The following is a 21,643-nucleotide window of genomic DNA, read 5'->3' on the forward strand; positions in this document are numbered from 1 at the left end:
GTTTCAGTAACGGTGACGATGAGACTAACATCAATTGTCATTAAAAAAAAATCATCAAAACTGTCCCTCAGAGAAGCAAATCTGCCTTATCTGATCTAGTTTACTTGTGACTCCTAAACTACAGCAAAGTCATTGATTCTTAACTTCCCTCTGAAATAGCCTAGAATGCAACTCAGTGCAAGATCAGTTAGAGATGGACAATAAATGCTTTGCCAGTAATACCCTCATCCCATGAAAGAATAAAAAATGGTACAGAAAATACTTAGGGGAGTTAACAGAATGCTGCTCTTTACATAGAGAAAACCAGAATGATAGTTGTCATATCCTATCTGAAAGTTTGTATTCCATACTAGAGACCTTAAATTAGATAATCTGCTGTTGAAAGGGATACAGCATAGATTTACTAAATTGCAAGTCGCAAATTGAATGAATAGAGAGCACAAACACAGTTTGCATTTTTGTAATTTAGAAGGCTAAAGGGTAAGTTGATTGAAGCTTTCAGGGTATGAAAGGAACAGTGTTAATTGACAGAATTATTTTCACTATTTGTCAAAACTTGGACTCAGGGAATCATTTAAAAATTAGACACAGACCTTTCAAAAATGAAATCAAGAAATGCTTTTATTCAGAAAGAGTGGTAGAATTTTGGAATTCTTTTCTGCAAAGTGTAATTGATGCTAGACCAATTGCGAATTGTAAATCTAAAATTGATAATTTTCTGTTATCCAACAACTATGGACTAAAATGGGTATATAAAGTTTGGTCATGGATCAGCCATGATTTTAACTAAAAGATGGAACAGGATCAAGGGACAGAATGGTGTCTTTCTGTTCCTATGTGATAGGTCCTCTATTTAAATTGCTCCGGCCTTTCAAAATAGTATTTTGAAAGGACAGTTTTACTGAATTAAGAGTTGAAATTATATCAGGACTTCCGAAATGTTTTACTACTGGCCATTCTAACTAGTTAGGCGATGTGTAAAACCAAACTGTACAATTCCTACTATTATTAGAAAACTGGAATGCATCAGTAGAGCATGCAATTGCTGCCAATAGGAACATGTATGTTCTTTTATTGGAGACCTCAAGACAAAGTAGCACACCATTATATAAGTAATGGGATACTGAAATACACAAGAACAAGTATACAACTTATTATGAAACTACTTAAACACACAAACAAACAAATGTGAAAACATGAAGGAAATATTAACAGCAGATAATTCTCTCAAATAATCACAAGAAGCCCAACACAGAAGGATAGCAAAACTCATTGACTACAATGGAAATATCTACTGCAATCTCATCTTTCCCTGTAGCTTTTAACATTTTTCTTCAAGTGTTTGTCTAACTGCCTCTTAATTGTTGCCAAATAATTGTGATTGAATTAGCATGTTGATATATTCCATATTCTAATCATCATTTGCATGCAATAATCTTTTAATGCACCTATTTGTGTTAGTAATCTATCCCTATTTTTATACCTCATTATTCCTACTTAACCTAGCAGTAGAAATAACTCACTATTAAATTTTGTTTTTGAACACTTCTGTTGGCTCTTTTATTAACATTCCAGTGAAACTTGTTTATAGTCTTATTCAAAGCTTGAGATTTGTTAGAGAGAGTAATAGATTCCATCATTTTCTTTAATATTGATTTTCATGGACCAGATCTATGCGCATATACAGAAAATATGACATAAATCTGCTTGAAATTTGAAGTAAACATAGAAAAGATGGGAAACACTCATCAGGTTTGTCATCATCTGTTGAGAGAGAATGAACATCTTAGATCACTCAACAGAACTACAGACCTATATAAAACACTTTGTATTTGCACACCAGTTGTCAGGGGTGTATGACAAAACTGTGACAGGAACTTCACTGATACAAAGTTTATTGTGCATTTCTTACAGATTGGTATATTGGATTACAGCTGGATTAAGCAGTGCCTATCGTGGATTTGGATTTGGGCTGACATTTTTCCCAACCTTGGCGATGGTAGCCTACAATTTATACTGCATGTATGAACTGGGACTCGATCACTACTTTATCCCAGCTGAGAATGGAGGGCCCACACGAGCTCCCGCCCCAAGACTGAGATGGTGGGGTCTTGGAGGTTGAATAGTATCAGGGCAAAGAAAAATTACACTGCATTGTGGAAGATTAGACTAGTGTACATTGCAAATGAGTGCAAGGAGAACACTAAAAGGACCACACTGCTTGTGTGGTTTATTGCAGTTTAAAAGCTTCAAGTATCAGACAGGATAAAATCTTGTGATGGTTTTAACAGGAATTTAACATTTCTGGAGTTATGAGTCTAACTACAAAATTATTGAAACTATGATATTGTTCTCTGTTCCACTGCCCTTGTTTAATGTCATCTCACCATAAATGTCTATTACATATTTTTTCAGGTTTGTACAATTAGCTGATACAACTACATCTCAAATCATAGCATAAGAGTCAATTAAGTGTACATTTATGGATATTTATATACAATTGTATTCAATTTTGCTATTAAATTGAGATTGTTTCTCCTATTCTTGATGAACAGTTCGGGAAGCTTGATCCTTACAAAGTTAGCCACACAATTCCTTTTCATTGACCTGCCACATAGTTCTCCATGCCACAGAACTGTGAACTCATTCTGACAGGGAGTCTTTGCTATGAATTACTGTTATATTTCAGATACTATTGAAGAGGTTTCCAAAGCAAAACCACTATAGGTTATTGTGTAACCACAATGATTTAGTGTTTGAGACCTTCTATGTTTATTGTCAATTTGTCTCCTTGCCCGATTCCACAAAGCATAAAGTTGCCTGGTATAGGAACTTTACAATAAAATTTTAAGTACTTAGCCATATGACTGAACATAGGAATAAATTTCCAGTATTTAGTCAAAACTTAATAGGTCAGAAATGTACAATTACACTCAGGAAGCCCTTTATTGTTTAACTGGATTATAAGATCTCAGGGCTATAATTACTGTAAAATCCAGTATATTGGATATACCAGCATAAAAGTACTAGCAGCATTACCCCTGGCTGGTGGAAGTGGTGTAAGTCACCACCAGATATGTATGCTATAAAAACCCACACTGCCCGCAATCTATGCAGATTATATGGTAACAAGAACCACATTTAATGAAGCATAATTCTACCCAGTATTAATGTTTCCTTACTGCAAGAAAGAATACCCAAAGCACCTAAATTACTAACAGCAAACTTTTAAATTCTGGCTAATAGTGGAGTCTTTATTATAGAATAGGATTTACTGAACTCCAGCTGATTCTCATTGAATTTGATGATATCACAGGTTGATTGTTAATTGTATTGCCATGTTGCTTGCCTTTTTCATTGCGTTACTCAGTGCAAAAGTTCAGAACATTTTCTCTTCAGTAACATGATGAGATTGCAAATTGACAATGGAAAATTCACAAGATAAATATGAAGGATGCTGGTCCATCAATTCTGAATTTCCAACATTACAGTATTTTAGGAAGGATTAATATTGATAGTTTATAAGTATGCTATTATAGAGTATGTTTGAGATCTCTGTGCTTATGAAGATATAAATATCAAGCCAAATATATACATACCACGGCACCACTGAGCATTCTTATTAATTGTAATAAAGGTGTTTTTCACATTGGAATTCAAAAGGAAAGCTATCAATACATCAGGCTGGCAATTTTCCAGACTTCTTATAGTCTGAAACCTTTGACACGTACAACACAGTACTAATGCTGAGAAGCACAGATAATTCTAGACAAAAACAAAGAGACCCAGTACACTCGGGATTTAACCAGACTTTCCCATTCACTCCTTGTATGTACAGATCAATCTTCTTTTACCTTGACAGCGAAGCATCGGGCTAAGAAACATGGTAGTGGAGCTGTCAAATCTGGAAAGAGAAATGCAGGGAAACTAAGAAGTGGTGATTATGTCATGCCAAACTTGACTTTATAACCTGGAAGATCACAGAAGGATATTCTGTGGAGGCCTAAAGAGTTGACAGTGTTGTAGTTCTGGAAAACAACCGATTACAACACATCTCCATGCATTGAGTCTTGATTTGAATACAGTAAAGAGGAAGAAGTATTTGTTTAATCATTAACCATGAATATTGTGAATAATTTCATTGAAGACTGTAATATATGCTGATCACCCTTTTCTCCTGGATAATTTGTGTACAGTAGTGAATTGTGTGTTTTATTTTAATATTGACCTAGCTGTAACTTAAAAGAAGTACATTTAAGAATTGAATATTAGTCATTTTATATGAAGTGTTTAGATATGTTTATTTGCATTGGACTTTGACCCATCCATAAAACATGTTGATGAACTAGTTATGTATTTTATCTAATACATCGAAGAATGTAAATATCTAATAAAGCTACTGCGTTGTGAACAGTGCTTTGCACAGCAGTTCATACATGTGGATTCTCACTGTGTATTTGTATATTATAGTCAGAGTAGTAACTAAAAACATAACAAATAAGAACAGAATTAGGCCATTTGGTTAAATGAACTTGCTCCACTATTAAGCATGATCATAATGGAGCTGCCACGGTAATTTTACTTTTCTATTCTGAAATCTCTTTATTAATTGAAAAACTATCAATATCTCTCTCTCATGAATATGTACAGTGCAATGATTTTTTAAAGCATTGCTGCTTATTATATAACTCAGGGGTCACTTGGGACCTAAAACTCTGGCAAAACTGCTGTTGCATTTATCATTCCAGGTTTTTCTCATCCCTGATATGTATGTGGATCCTGAACTTGTTGGGAAAGTGTACGAAAGAAAGAACACCTGGGGGTTTTTGTACAAGGAATGATAAATGCAGTGGGTTGACAATCCACTGTCACATCTGGTGATGGATACAAATCAGGTGGTTTGCTTTACTGTCACTTGAACGGGATTTATGTGGGATGAGATTATCCTGTTGGTTGCAGATGTGCATCTATAGCAAAACGAAGGAAACCAATGGTTAGTGCATGCATCCTGGCAATGGAAAAGTCATTGATTCAGCAAGTAATAGCTCTTTGGAGATTTGGGTTGAGGCACACTGTTTGGGAAAATCAAACAAGTGCAACTGAGTTAGCAATACACTGCTTCTGTGTCAGATGTTTATGATTTCGACTTTCGTACTAGAGACTTGACCACAAAATCTAGGTTCTAATGCAAAGTTGAACGACTGTTACTCTGTCAAAGGTCCCATTAACCGAGCAGCCTTCTTTCAGATGGACGTAAAGTACCCCGTGGCACTATTTCGAAGGAAGATTATCCCTGGTGTAAAGACAAATACTTAATGTCTCTACTAACATCAATAAATCTGCCATGATCACTGTTATTTGTGAGAGCTTGTGTGGAAATGAGCTTCATGGTTCCTATGTTACAACAGTGACTAGACTCAAGCCATTTTGTTAGTTGTAATGCACTTTGGAAACACTTTCTTTATTTCTCGGTCTACATATTACTCTAATGTGTAATGCTGATTTCAGTAGCCTACCTCATTCCTGATGAAGAGCCTTTTGCCCAATATGTTGATTTTCCTGCTCCTCGGATGCTGCCTGACCGGCTATGCTTTTCCAGAACCACTCTAACCTTGACTACGAAGAGTTGCAGCCTGCAGTGCTGACATGCTTCCCCATAGAATTATTCAACAAAAGGATAGTGCTCCGTCAGGCTGATTCTCTGCTGATGTCACTCTACTGAAGTGCAGAAAATCAGTTTCAAACATTGCCCAGCCATAACAATGCACATGTATGTTCTTTTGAAAAGAGCAACTGTCCCTTAAGGGCGGGCCTGCAAACAGTTCAAAGTTAGCACCATCTTGGACATAAGAGGGTCAGAACTAAAGGACGGCTTCCGCCTATGGAAGAAGTTGAAGATGGATATTTAACATCATCTCAGCTTTCACCCGGCTTCCTAATCCTTTGCACTTAGACAATTGCTTCCAATGTATAATGAAGAAAACATGTGGTTTCATTTAAAGGATAAAAACCCAGGAGGACTGCATTTGTGGGCCTGCAGATGTATGCAAGAACAGTGCACTACTGACTGAGTCTTATGCAGTATGTATGCTATTTCTCCAGACAAGCTAATTGCACAAGACCCCACTGTCATTGTGCTGGGATTAGGTTGGGTGCGGCAGGCGGGAAATATTCTTCTCAAAGTTCAACCTCTGACATTTCCTTAGGGTTCAAACTGTTGCATTTCAGTTGTCCTGATAAGCATTCATTTTATCAAAAGCTCAAAAAGTCTGGAGAACCAAAAAAACCCAGAAAATGTCCACCATCTGGAAAACAAATAAAAACTGATAAATGATTTTTTTTTTCTGTCCTCATATTGTGTACCATCATCTCCTTGTCTGAGTGAACTTATTTTGCACTTCCAATACTTCCTGTTTTCTCTTTGGAGTGTGAAGGGAATTTTATTTCTAAATCCATCGACAACTCAGATGGTGTCGGTCATGGTGAGGTGAAAAGGCTTAATGTTTTTGAGTGGTGACCTTTTGTCACAATACCGGATGCTAATGGAGCATTCATCACTGAAGTACTGACCAGCAGCTCTTCAGTTTCCTCTGATTTATCACACTGCCTACAAGGTTTTCTGTCTCTTCTTTGTGGGAAGTTTAGCATTCACAAACATCAGTGTACAGCTGAGGTTGAACAAAAACTTTAAAAAGAGTACTTTGAGGTCTTTAAAAAATGCAATTCTAAGCTGGTGACTTTAAAGATTTCTCTGGGCAGGGAGCATTGGCCACCACTTCAACAACATTCTGAAAATAATCAAGGAGATCTGAAAGTAAAGATCTATCAGATACATTTGGGGATAGCAAATACAACTTCTAAGAGAAGTTGAGGCGTTCTTCCTCCAGGCGTGTTGGGTGGAATCCAAGAGAAAGCAAGGACTGCAGATGCTGGAGAGCGGAGTCGAAGTGTGGCACTGGAAAAATCACAAGTCAGGCAGCATCCCAGGAGCAGGAGAATCGAAATTTTAAGCCATTCATCAGGGGTGTGAGTGTGAGTGCGAAAAGGGGTGGGGGTAGGAAGAAGGGAACTTAGATAAATAGGGGGCTGGTATGGGGGAACATAGCTGGGAAGGCGATAGGTAGACACAGGCAGGGGGTGATGGTGATAGGCCAGAAGGGAGGGCAGAGAGAACAGGAGGGACCATTCCATAGGGCAGTGCCAAGTTGGAGGGTTGGATCTGGAATGAAGTTTGGGGAGGGGAGATGAGGAAACTGGTGAAATTGACGTTGATGCCACATAGTGGGAGGGTCCCAAGATAGAAGTTGAGGCGTTCTTCCTCCAGGCGTTCGGTGGCTAGGATTTGGCAGTGGTGGTGGCCCAGGACTTGCATGTCCTTGGTGGAGTGGGAGGGGGGGGGATGTTGAAGTGGTCAGCCACAGGGCAGTGGATTTATTGGGTGCATATATCCCAGAGATGTTCCCAGAATTGTGGTCCTGTCTCCCCACTGTAGAGGAGACCACATCGAGAGTAACAGAAGCATTAGATGAGGTGTTGAATGTGCAGGAAAATCTCTGCTGGAGGTGGAATGATCCTTTGGGGCCTTGGACAGAGCTAGGGGTTTTGGGGGGGGAAAGAAATGGATTTGGGCACAGGTTTTATACCTCCTGTGGTGGCAAGGGAAGGTGCAGGGTGGGGAACCTAACAAGGGAGTCACGGAGGGAATGGTCTCTACGGAATGCTGATAGGGGTGGGGGTGGGAAATGTGTCTCTGTTGGTGGGGACTGATTGTAGATGGCAGAAATGGCAGAGGATAACACACTGTATCTGGAGATTAGTATGGTGGAAGGATACAACCACATTGGGGGGGGGGGGGGGGGGGGAGAAGTGGAGGTGATGCGCTGGAGGGCATTTTTGACCATGGTGAGGGATAATTGCTGTTCTTGAAAATAGGAGGCCATCTGCAATGTCCTGGAGTGGAATGGCTCCTCCTGAGAGCAGATAGGACAGAGGTAGACGAATTAGGAATGAAGGATAGTGTCTTTACCAGCATTGGGTGGGGGGGGTTAGAAATGTTGGTGGAAATGTATTCCAAGTAGCTGTGGCAGTTGGTGGATTTGAAGTAGATGTCCGTGTTGATTTGGTCACCAGAGAGATCTAGGAAGGAGAGGGAGATGTCAGAAATGGTCCAGGTGAATTGGAGATGGAACTGCAAAAGATGCACTATGCCACATATCTGAAGAGGCAGGCATAGCTGGGCCCATGCAGGTGCTTTTCTCCAAGTTGTGGCTCATGATGTGCAAGTGCAGAGTCTATTCAACTGTGGGGCATTAAAAATAAAAAGCTCAAATTCTGCCCTTATGCAATGGGTTCTATTGAAACATGTGCTAACAAATAACCACCTGTCAGTGCTCCTCTCCCTAGCTTCACTGATTCAACACAGACTGTAGTTTAAATCTTCATGGTCCATCAGGCTCAATCTTCCCTTGAAAATTGTATTCACCAAGCCTATAACCCACTGACATCAAAAAGTCTCTCTTTATATTAGATTAGATTTCCTACAGTATGTAAACAGGCCATTCGGCCCAACAATTCCACACCAATTCTCCATAGAGTAACCCATCCAAATTCATTCCCCTATCCTATATTTACCCCTGACTAAGGGGCCTAACACTATGGGCAATTTAGCATGGCCAATTCTCCTGACCTGCACATCTCTGGATTGTGGGAAGTAACCAGAGCACCTGGAGGAAACCCACACAGACACAGGGAGTAAGTGCAAACTCCACACAGACAGACACCCACCCAAGGCTGGGATTAAACCTGGGTCCCTGGCACTGTGAGGCAGCAGTACTAACCACTGTGCCACCCCAGTATTAATCAGTATCAAACAAATACTGCTCACCCTTTCACTCATGTACATTTAAACGAGTTTATACAATGATAATTAAACACATACAAGCCCCTAAAGAATAATTAATTGGCTAAAATTACTGAAATGAACAAAAGGTTTCAGTTTTTTTTCCACTTGAAAGAACATACAAAATCCAACTTATTGGAATGATGGCAATGATGGAATGGAGTGAGATGGGGGAGGTCTCTAATATCAACCATCTGTTGCCCTGGATGTCTACAAATGTGTTCTAACTCTAGGTTAGAAATTGGCCCCACCTTTGCCAACTGACACGGTCTAATGACTTTTTGGGGACTATCATTTTCACTATTTTTCTCCAGTTTTACTCAAATGACAGCAGCTGACCTTCATTCAGCATGTGGCTGCTTGCTGTATAAAGCAGTCCACTTAGAATCAAAGGCTTTATTCTAACAGTTTGCCCGCCAAGTAGCCATGAGATGTACTCAAGTCTGGCTCACTAACTACTTCTGATTTTTAAACCGTTTACTCAGTTAAAATTGTCCCAATCATTTTCAGCCACTGCTGGTTTTATTTCAGGAGTCCCAGAATCTGAAAAATTTTGATTGAATACCAAAAGAGGGAGACACTAAAGTCCAACTAGACATTGGTATGTTGCATAAAACAAGCAATGTGCACACCTCAAATGTATAAAATGAAAAATAAAAGAATGCATATGCAAGAATGATTTATTTTAAAACTGCAAACAGCATTCATTTGCTCAGTTTTCAGTTAGTCCAGCTCAAGTTGGAGAGAACGAGAGAGGGAGGGAGCGAGAGAACGAGAGAGGGAGGGAGAGATTTACAGTTAGAATATCTTTCAAGCAAGTTACTGCTCAAGATTAAAATCTTTCCCTAAGTTATGAAGGCAATCTTACATGGGGAAAACAATAACCAACTTTATTAGTTATGGTTCACACTATTATTTTAAGATGGAATCTGTTGCAATGTGATCGTTTCCCAGGAGACTCACTGGAGAGGGTCCAATTTTCAATGCAGTCTGTTAGCAGCTTCCTGTCGGAAAGCTTTACACAGGCTATGATATCCATCTACAAGTATTAAATGGGGGCGAGAGCGCCAGCGAGTCCAATCGCTGCTGTTTTCAAATGCTGCTCTAAAAAAAAAAATGGAGCAGTGTCAGGTACAGGATCTAAGGTGCAATGTTTAACACTAAACTAGAAAGTGAGTAGTGTCATGTTAGCAGCTGAATCCTCTAAATCTGAAGTGAAATACTATTAAAACAATAAATTGTATTTGCATAGTGTGCATTTAACCTAAATAGACAATAGGTGCAAGAGTAGGCCATTCAGCCCTTCGAGCCTGCACCGCCATTCAATATAATCATGGCTGATCATTTCTAATCAGTATCCTGTTCCTGCCTTATCTCCATAACCCTTGATTCCACTATCTTTGAGAGCTCTATCCAACTCTTTCTTAAATGAATCCAGAGAGTGGGCCTCCACTGCCCTCTGGGGCACAGCATTCCACACAGCCACCACTCTCTGGGTGAAGAAGTTTCTCCTGAGCTCTGTCCTAAATGGTCTACCCCGTATTTTTAAGCTGTGTCCTCTGGTTCGGCACTCACCCATCAGTGGAAATATGTTTCCTACTGCCAGAGAGTGTCCAATCCTTTCATAATCTTATACGTCTCAATCAGATCCCCTCTCAGTCTTCTAAACTCAAGGGTATACAAGCCCAGTCGCTTCAGTCTTTCAATGTAAGGTAATCCTGCCATTCCAGGAATTGACCTCGTGAATCTACGCTGCACTCCCTCAATAGCCAGAATGTCTTTTCTCAAATTTGGAGACCAGAACTGCACACAGTACTCCAGGTGTGGTCTCACCAGGGCCCTGTACAGCTGCAGAAGCACCTCTTTGCTTCTATACTCAATTCCTCTTGTTATGAAGGCCAGCATGCTATTAGCCTTCTTCTCTACCTGCTGTACCTGCATGCTTGCCTTCATTGACTGGTGTACAAGAACATGTACACCAGTCAATGGCACATAAGTACTTCACCAGTCAATGGCACATAAGCAATCAAAATTTGAAATGTTAAAAAAAAGGAAATGAGGTAGGTTTGGGCCTTAAAGAGAGAGAGAGTGGGAGTGTAAGTGCTCCACAATTCAAGATCCAGTTGGTCTGTTTATTCCATAATCCTACCTGTTCCAGATAACCATTCACTCCCTGCTCATCAAGAATATTTAAAACAATGTGGATTCAAGATTTTACTTTTGAGGAAGAAAATTCCAAAAAGAACAAAACAAACATTTTTCCTCATCTGTCTTAAATGGGCAATCCCTTATTTTGAAAGGGAGAGCTCCAGTTCTATATCCTTTCTACATTCACATTGTAAGATTCTGAGAGATGTTGACATTTTTTGACCAAGTCACATCTTCTAAACTCCAGCAGATGCAAGTCTACTATTTTCAACCTTGCTTCAAAGGGCAACTCATTCATTCCAGGTACTCATCTAGTAAATCTTCTCTGAACTGTTTCCAACATGTTTATGTCCTTTTGTAAAATATGGAGACCAAAACAGCACACCATACTCTAGCTGTGGTCTCACCAATGCCCCATATAACTGGGTCATAACCTCCAGACTTCTGAACATTTAAGATTCAGAGTTTTGGGCCTAGATGGTTTAACAAACAGGTTAATTCCTATACTGAAGTAGTTGGAAAAATAATTCTGCACTAAGTATTGGGTGAGGTCAACCTTTTGGTCTTCACTAGAGTAGCTATAGCAACCTTTTTGTTCCCCCCCCCCCCATGGATTTCTGTAACTCTTCCTGCAAAATTAAAGCAGGAACACAATAGCTGTAAGATCCAAAAACTCTAACGAGCCAGCACAATACCACATGACCAACAGCCAAGAAGAGTTCAAGTAGCAACATGCTTGACGAGGGATATGTACAAAAGTTTCTTTAACTGCTAGTTATCGGTTTGTCTGTTAAATTAACCTGCCTGAGCTAAAAGTTGAACCTACACTAATTACCAGTCCATTAAGAACTTAGTAACTCATAATTGAAGCCACCACAAAAATATGACAATGACCCAAGCATTAAAAAAAGCTTAAAGAAATTCTCCATCTAATTGATTGATGCTACTACTATAGCATGGTGTAATGTTTTGGCTGTTAATTATATCTTTACTTGTGCTCAAACTCCATTCCTTCCACATTGTGCACACCACCTCGTAAAGGGATAGTAATTCAGGCTGCACAGTTTCTTGTGTTCTAATTTTGTCAATGAGATGAATAGGAGTTAGGTTGTTGCTTAGTTTCTGAATTGCTGTGCTGAAGTACCTCTAGACTTAACTATTTTGCATCTGACCCAGATTTGACAGCGGATCTGTTATTCTCCATAGTTGATGTCTACTTCCTCTTGCATTTATTGTAGTTCAGTGAAACTGGAGTCTGATCCTAATTTCTATTACACTCTTGGGCCAAATAGTTTTCTCCAGAAGGAAATAAAACCTTTGCACATTTCTGTTATCAGCATTCAGTGGAAGGTGATCTGTATGGGTCTTCTGCAAAATTTCTAACAGTTCAGATTTAAATCATCTCTTCACAGATTCAGACCACAATATTTCCTACCAATTGTCCATTTTTGGTTGCTTCCGTTAGTCTGTACTTTATCCAGTGCCCATTGTGATTAAACTAAAGTTTTGTTTTATATCTAATGAAGATTGACTTTTTTTAAAAAAAAGTATTACTTTTTAAAGATGAGTAAAATCAGAATTACTAAGTCTGTGAAAGGTTCTCTTTTCTTCATTTCAAGGAGCTGACAGACATTTTAAAATGCCATTGTTCATTTACACAAAGTGAAAGTTGGCTAGCTTCCTCACCTTTTTACAGATGGTAAAATTGAATACTTGCTGTTTACTGGCCAGTCACTTTAAAATGTTAACCATGTTTTTATTAGAAAGTGGCAAGCTGCCTACCATTGAACTAAAGAGCCCCAGTAATTTAAATTAGGCAATATACTGGAGTTGAAAATAGTCTGTTAACAGATAAAATAACAGTTTCAAAAATTGACATACATCCATAATGTGAAGTTTCATAATATATTATTAGAGAACTTCGATTCTGAAGAAGTGGAGATCATAATGTATCTGGATTAGTGATTCAGAACCCCAGGCTAACATTGTGGCCCTGTTGACATTGTAAAATCCTCCTTACCACATCCTGGAGATTGTGTCAAAATTGGGAGAGCTGTCCCACTAATCAAGCAACTGTGTGACATGGTCTATAAAGTATGATTCCACATATGACTATGCTCCATACACTACAACTGCCACTGGAAGTGTCCTATCCCTAAAGCAGGACAGACCAATTAGAGGTGTTGAACATTGGTATGGTCATGAAGAGTTACCCTGAGTGTCTTCAGCACCAACTTCAAACCCTCTGAAAACCCAGCTTCAATTAAAGTGTGGAAAAGAAAATCTCTACTACCAACCAAAACATCAGTACTTCCCCATGTTGAACGCCATTGGAGGAGGGACTGATAGTTGCAATGACAGAACATGCTGAGTGGAGGACTTCAACATGCAAAGAGTACCATGTCTGCCCAAACACTTAAAAATAAGGATGTAGCTGATAGACCAGGTGGATAGTGAGGGAGCTTTATAAGAGGAAAGAATCCACTTGACTTTGCTGTCACCAATCTACCCGTCAGATGCATCCATCCATGAAATACTGGGAGGGGGGGACCTCTGCACAGTTTTTGTGGAGACTAAATTTAATCTCCACATTCAGGATATTATGTTGTGTAGCAATGTCACATTGCTAAATGGGACAAACTTCAAACAGATCCAGCAACTCAACCGACATCCAAGAGATTCTGGTGGGTTGACAGCAGAACTGTACTTAACCACAAGTTATAACTAAAAATGACCCAACATATCTACTCTCTCATTACCATGAAGCCAGGAAATCAACTCCAATTCAAATGAATAGTGCAGGACGCATGCCTGGAGAAGAACCAAAAGAAAGTAGTGTCAACCTGAAGCTGCTACAAAAGGAATGGTTGTATGTCCAAGAGTGGAATAAGCAAGTGAGAGAAAGGAGGAGTTAGCAATCCTGCAACCAAGAGATCAGAACTAAGCTCTGCAGTCCTGCCACACAGTCATGAATGGCAGTGCACAATTAAACTACGAGGACAGAGGCTCCACAAATGTCCCCATCCTCAAGCTGGGGAGCCATGCACACCACAACAACCAACAAGACTGAAATATTTGCATCAATCTTCAGCCAGAAGTGCTACACAGATAATCCATCTCAGGGGTTCCAATACAAATGTCAGTCTTCAATGAATTTATTGCAGTACACCTAATAGAAAAATGGCTAAAGACACTGGATATTTCAAATGTGATGGGCCCTAACATTCCAGTAATAGTCATGAAGATTTATGCTCCAGAATGTGCAGTGTCCCTAACCATATTATTCCAGTATGGCTATTACATTGGCATCTACTTGACAATGTGAGAAATTGTCCAGGTATGTCTGGAGCACAAAAATAAAAAGCAGGAAAATTTCAACCCAGCCAACCACCACCCTGCAGTCTACTCTAGATAAATGTGACAGAATGGGTTATTAATAGCATTATTGTTATAAAGCAGCACTTGCAAAGGAATAAATTGCTAACAGGCCATTTGGGCACCATCCGCACAACCCAGGGCCTGACCTCATTACAGGCTAAGCTCCACATCAGAGCCAAGAAGTGGCGCAAGTGATGGCCCTTGACACTAGGCAGTATTAGACATTTTTTTAAAAAGTGGGATGTGGATGTCACTGGTTGGCCAGCACATTGCCCATCCCTAGTTGCCCGAGAAAGTGAGTGGTTAACTGTCTCCAGCTACTGCAGTCCACCTACTGCGGGTTGACCGACAATGCCATTAGGGAAGGAATTCCTGGATTTTGATTTGGTTACAGCAAAGAAAGACCATTGTTAAGTGGACTGGAGGAGAAGGTGAAAGTGATGATCACAAGCATCTGTTCTTGTCCTTCCAGATCGAAGGGGTCATAGATTTGGAAGATGCTGTCGAAGGATCTTTAATAAATTGAGTGGTGGCAAGGAGGAGTCATCTGGAATCAACAGGAATTGGGGGAAAACCCTTTGCTGGTTGGAGTCATACCTAGCATGCAAAAGAAAGATGGTTGTGGATATTGGCGATCAAACATCTCAATCCCAGGACATGAATGTAGGAGTTCCTCAGAGGTATCCTCAGCCCAAACATCAGCTCCTTCATCAATGCCTTACCCTCCGTCAAAGATCAGAAGTGGAGATGTTTTCTGGTGGTTGAGCAACAGTCAGCATCATCTGTACTCCTCAGATACCAAAGCAGTCCACAAACATATGCTGCAAGACTTTGACAACAGGACTGGCCACAATCAGTAATAGGTAACATTCATGCCACATGAGTACTAGGTAATGACCATTTCCAGAGCAAATAATCTAACCATTGTCTCTTGACATTAAATGGCATTACTGTTGAACTCCCACTATCAAATTTCTGGCAGTTAACACTGACCAGTCTTAGTGCTACAATAGAACATAGAACAATACCGCACAGAACAGGCCCTTCAGCCCTCAAATGTTGCGCTGACCTGTGAACTATTCTAAGCTCATCTCCCTACACTATCCCATCATCCATGTGCTCATCCAAGGATGGTTTAAATCTCCCTAATATGGCTGAGTTAACTACATTGGCACATAGGACATTCCACACCCTTACCACTCCAAGTAAAAAACCTGCCTTTGACATCTGTCAGAAATCTATCACCCCTCAATTTGTAGCTATGCCCCCTCGTACGAACTGATGTCATCATCCTCGGAAAAAAAGACTTTCACTGTCTATCCTATCTAATCCTCGGATCATCTTGTATGTTTTTAATCAAATCCCCTCTTAGCCTATTTCTTTCCAATGAGAACAGACCCAAAACCATGTTGACTATCTCTAGCCTTTCCTCATAAGACCTTCCCTCCAGACCTGGCAACATCCTGGTAAATCTCCTCTGCACCTTTTCCAATGCTTCCACATCGTTCCTGAAATATAGCAACCAGAACTATACACAATATTCCAAGCGCAGCTGTACTAGCTTTTTGTATAGTTGCAGCATGACATTGCAGCTCTGGAACTCAATCCCTCTACGAATGAAACCTAACACTGTGCCTTCTTAACAGCACTATCAGCCTGGGTGGCAACTTACAGGGATCTGTGTACATGAACTCCAAGATCCCTCTGCACAAACTACCAAGAATGTTTCCATTGACCCAGTACTCTGCCTTCCTGTTATACTTCCCAAAGTGCATCACCTCACATTTAGTTGCATTGAACTCCATTTGCCACCCCTCAGCCCAATTCTGCAGTTTATCCAAGTCCCCCTGCAATATTCTTCCACACTGTCCACTACTCCACTGACTTTAATATTATCTGCAATTTACTAATCCATCCACCTATGCCTGCATCCAAATCATTTATAAAAATGACAAACAGCAGTGGTCCCAAAACCGATCCTTGTGGCACGCCACTAGTAACCAGACTCCAGGCTGAGTATCTTCCATCAACCACCACTCGCTGCCTTCTTTCAGAAAGCCAGTTTCTAATCCAAACTGCTAAATCACCCTCAATTCCATGCCTCTGCATTTTCTCCAAGAGCCTATGTGGAACCTTATCAAGGGCATTACTGAAGTCCATGTACTCCACATCAACTGCTCTACCCTCATCTACATGCTTAGTCAGCTTCTCAAAAAACTCAATGGAGGTTTGAGACACATGACCTGCCCTTGACAAAACCATGTTGACTATCTGAAATCAAATTGTTGCTTGCTAGATGATTATAAATCATATCTCTTATAATCCTTTCCAAAACCTTTCCTACAACAGAAATAAGGCTCACTGGTCTATAATTACCTGGGTTATCTCTACAGCCCTTCTTGAACATGGGCACAACATTCATAATCCTCCAGTCCTCTGGTACTCAACCAGTAGACAATGACGACTTAAATATTAAGCCAAAGGCTCTGCTATCTCCTCCCTAGCCTCCCAGAGAATTCACTGATAAATCCCATCCGGCCCAGGGACTGGTCTACTTTCACTCCTAGAATTGATAACACCTCTTTGTAGCTAACCTTGATCCTTTCTAGTCTAATAGCTCCTATCTCATTCTTCTCCTCTACAATATTCTCCTTTTCCTGAGTAAAAACCAATGAGAAATGTTTGTTTAGCACCTCTCCAATCTCCACAGGGTCCACACTCAGCTTCCCACTTTTGTCTTTGGCCCTATTCCTACCCTAGTCATCTTTTTATTCCTCACATACCTATAGAAAGCTTTAGGCTTCTCCTTTATTCTAAAGACTGCTCGTGTCCTCTCTTTGCTCTTCTTTACTCTCTCTTTAAAATCCTTCCTAGCTGATATGTAAATCTCCATCGCCTCACCTGAACAGTCTTCTCATCAACACAAGCTTCCGTCTTCCACTTAACAAGAGATGCAATTTCTGTAGTAAACCACGGTTCCCTTACCTTATCACTTCCTGCCTGCCTGACAGGGACATACCTATCAAGGACACGCAATATCTGTTCCTTAAACCAGCTCCACATTTCTATTGTCTGCATTTTGCTACCTGATTCTGTGCATCCTAATCGCATTATAATTGCCCTTGCCCCATCGATAACTCTTGACCTGTGGCATGTACCTATCCCTTTCCATCACTAAACTAAACATAACTGAATTATGGTCACTCTCTCTCCAAAGTGCTCATCTACAACTAAATCAAACACCTGGCCTGGTTCATTACCAAGCATCAGATCCAGAGTGACCTCCCCTCTTGTCGGCCCTTCGACATACTGTCAGGAAACCCTCCTGTACACATTGGACAAAAACTGATCCATCCAACGTACTAGAGTTATAGCATTTCCAGTCAGTCAATGTTGGGGAAATTAAAGTCCCCCATAATGACCACCCAATCCTCCCCACCTCCTTGGAACTCTGCGGAGGCCTATATAAAAAAAAACTTGACGCAGTGTGACCTCTCCTCTCCGGTTTCCAACCTCAGCCCACACCACCTCAGTAAACACGTCTAGTCAAAAGTTCTTTCAGCCACCGTTACACTATCTTTGACTAACAAGGCCACACCACCTCGCCTGTTCTTAATGAAAGACTTAAACTCTGGAACCTGCAAAGTCCATTCCTGACCCTGGTCTATCCATGTCTCTGAAATGACCACAACATCAAAGTCCCAGGTATGCTGCAAGCTCCCCTGCCTTATTTCGGATACTTCTGGTGTTGAGGTAGACACCAGCTTGCTGTCTGCTAGCACATTCCTGTGACCATGAAATCCTGTCCATGTCCTCCCTACTCTGATCCTCCTGTGCACTGGAGTTACAGGACAGGTTCCCATCCCCCTGCTGAGCTAGTTTAAACCCACTCAAATAGCACCAGCAAGTTTCCCACCCAGGATATTAGTACTCCTCTGGTTCAGGTGAAGACCATCCTGCTTGTATTGGTCCCACCTTCTCCAGAATGAGCCCCAATTATTCAAGTACCTGAAACCCTCCCTCCTGCACCATCCTTGCAGCCATGTGTTCAGCTGATATCTCTCCTTACTCCTTGCCTCACTATCACGTGGCATGGGTAATAAAACAGAGATAACAACTCTTTGTTCTAGCTCTCAGCTTCCACCCTAGCTCCCTGAAATCCCTATCCCTCTTTCTACCTATGTTGCTGGTACCTACGTGGACCACGACCTGGGGATGGTCACCCTCTCCCTTCAGGACCCCAAAAGATACGATCCCAGACATCACAGACCCTGGCACCTGGGAATCAACACCAACTGAGTCCCATTCGCTCCCAAACCTTCTATCTGACCCTATAACTATTGAGTTACAAAATGACTAACACACACCTTTCCCTCCTTCCCTTCTGTGCAACAGGGACAGGCTCTGTGCCAGAGACTTGGGCCTACTGCATACCCTTGGTAAGTCGTCCCCCCAACTGTATCCAAAACTATATAGATGTTTTTCAGGGGAACAACCACAGGGGATCCCTCCGCTGACTTTTTTCCTCCTTCGAACCAAGCTTTCTTCGTGCCTAGGAGGCATTGCTTCCCTGTAACTTATCTATCACAGCTTCTGCCTCCAGATTGATTTGAAGTTCATCCAGCTCCTACTCCAGTTCCCTAACACTATCTTGAAGGAGAGAGAGTTGGGTGCACTTCCTGCAGATGTACTTGGATGGGATACTAATGGCATCCCTCACCTCACATCATGCAGGAGCAACATTCCTCTCCCTGGACTGCCATCCCAGCTAGTCCCCTTATCAGAAAGTTTAAAAAAAAAAAGGCTTATCTGATTTGTCCCTGCTCTTTAAGGTTAAAGGAGGTGGTTGGGTGGGAGGCTCTACAAAAGGTAGGGTCTCAGATTTAGAAAACACTCACTTATATAGCTGGATGGAAAAAAAAATCCCTCCTTTCCCAGAAACCTCTGCTCTGATGCCAAATATAAAAACTCAAATCAGTGACTCACCGCTCCCGACAGGCCCCTGATCCATGCTCCTGTACTTCCAGCTGCTGCTGAAAAACAAAAGTTAGCTAGGAATTCTACAGAGTAATTCACCACCTGTCTCCCAAATGCCCATCCATCATCTATAACGATACAAATCAGGAATATCCCATCACACTCCCCACTTGCATGCATAAGTGCAGCTCCAACACTACTCCAGAAGCTTGACACCATCAGGACAAAGGCAACTTGTTTGATCTTCAACCTTCACTCTTCACTGTTGAAACAATGGCAGTGTGGGTACCATCTACAAGATACATTACAGAAGCTCATTAAGACTTCCCTCAGTCTGCATGAACTTGGTTTTGTGCTCTGTCTTTAAAAACTCCAAAGCAATTATTCTCCAAAATGTCTTGCTGGCCATTTTTAGCTAGGAGCAGCTGTGTTGAACTCACTTTGTTTGTTTTAAGAAAAAGAAACAAAGTTACAGCTGCAAAGAACTAAAACTGAAATTCAGACAGTCAGCTGTGGTTAGTAGCAGTGTCAAAGCTGTCAGAATGATGGGAAAAGTCCCAAGGTGCTTTGAAGTTTGTGGGAAGAGTTGTTGAGGAGTGAGCTGTGGAGATCCAAGACGATGACATCCTACAAAAAAGGTGTTGAAGACCCGTATCTGTCAATATAGCATTTACCACTCTTTCAAATTTGTCTGAAGAAAATGCTGGATACCTCAAGATCCCACTAGTGACACACATGCATGTGCAGATTTCATTTCACAGAAAATTCAGTATGGTTAAACAAAGCTACCTTTGCAGTCTGAACACAATTGAGAAAACAAATCCGTACCTATAGTAGTGACAAAACAACATATTTCTTAAATGATAGCTGGAGAAAAGTACAGTTAAAGATGCATCATATACAGAAATTCTAGTACATCAATATCTCCTCCCAGTGGAGTATGTTTAAAAATTGCATAATTTTTAAACATACTACAAACACTTGTGCCACTATAGAGACAAAAGTGCCAAATTATAACAACCCACAGGGCAAAATGGGGTTGGTCAGAGTTCAAAGGTAGAGTAAAAAATTGACTGAGGCACAACTTGGACATCCAATTAAAACCTCTTCTTCACTGAACTGCTCAGATTGCTACTGGGGATAAAGGCTGCTGTCAGTTGGAGTGTATAGCTTTTTGTTTTGTTCTGCAAAAATCAGCTGATTCTACCTATAAAATAGAAATCTTCATCATAAAGCCACTATAGACTTCAATCACATGCAATATTCAGCTGCCCTTGGGTAATAGGGCCTCATCTGAAAAAATGCTTGCATTTATATAGTAACTTTCATTAACACAGGACATAAAAGGAACGTTGCAACCAATGATTACTTTTTTTAAAAATAGAAGGCAGGATTGACTTTATAATGGCATACCTTACAGCCAGTTAAATGCTCAGAGGGATTTAATAGGTTCAGGGCAAGACTTTTGCCTCTGATGGGGGAGCGGAAGTCCCAGCTCTGAAAGTTGCAAGATGATCAACTAGCAAACAGTTCTGCTCCCAGGAGCACCACAGGTAATAGTGACCAATGTTGAGACTGCACCCAGTTCTCAACAATGGGAAGTCAGAGCCAGATGGGGAGGCAAGTTAGCCTCAACAATGGGGGAGAAATTAAAAAAAAAGGGCACAGTGAGGGCTGAGGGTCTGCACAGAGCGATAAGTAAAAAAGAGAAACCTGGAGGCATTGGGGTGGGGTGGGGGAGGAGGGGATGTCATATTTTTGATGGGTGCCCTCAGAACATCCTCCATTCCACCTATAGAATTGCAGAGAGCTTTGGACAGCTTCATAGCATTACACCCAAATCTACACCTCCATCCACCAAACTCCATCTGGGTGGAACACCAAATTCTGCCAGTTGTTTCTTTTGTAATGTAGAAAAGATGGTCAAAAATTTGCAGACAGCAAGCTCCCACATACAGCAATGTGGCAGCGACTAGATACTCTTGCGATGAAAACAAGATACTGCAAATGCAGGAATTTACATGGAGAAAGTAATGAAGACTTCATTAGGGGTCATATCTTGGGGACAGTCCATATCACTGTAGAGGTGGACATATGAGAATGTATGAAGGTGAATAAATCTCCAGGTTCTGACCAGATATATCCAAGAACACTAAAGAGGCTAGAGAGAGAATTGCAGGGTCCTGGCTGATATGTTTGCATCATTGGCTACAGGTGAGGTCCCAGAAGACTAATGTCGTG

The 21,643-nt window shown here is 40.9% G+C and overlaps 1 protein-coding gene across 6 annotated transcripts in view; it reads left to right on the forward strand.

The window, feature by feature from the left end:
• The window catches only part of LOC122565389, a 130,127-nt gene extending 128,004 nt beyond the window's left edge, over positions 1-2,123 (forward strand). For all 6 annotated transcript variants that reach the window (XM_043721322.1, XM_043721326.1, XM_043721325.1 and 3 more), the window contains exon 4: positions 1,915-2,123. In XM_043721322.1, coding sequence (XP_043577257.1) covers positions 1,915-2,122 — 208 coding nt within the window. In that variant the 3' untranslated portion in view covers position 2,123. The remainder of the gene's footprint in view (positions 1-1,914) is intronic.
• The last annotated feature ends 19,520 nt before the right edge of the window (positions 2,124-21,643 follow it).

Source organism: Chiloscyllium plagiosum, chromosome 31, assembly GCF_004010195.1.
Source record: "Chiloscyllium plagiosum isolate BGI_BamShark_2017 chromosome 31, ASM401019v2, whole genome shotgun sequence".
Lineage (NCBI taxonomy): Eukaryota > Metazoa > Chordata > Chondrichthyes > Orectolobiformes > Hemiscylliidae > Chiloscyllium > Chiloscyllium plagiosum.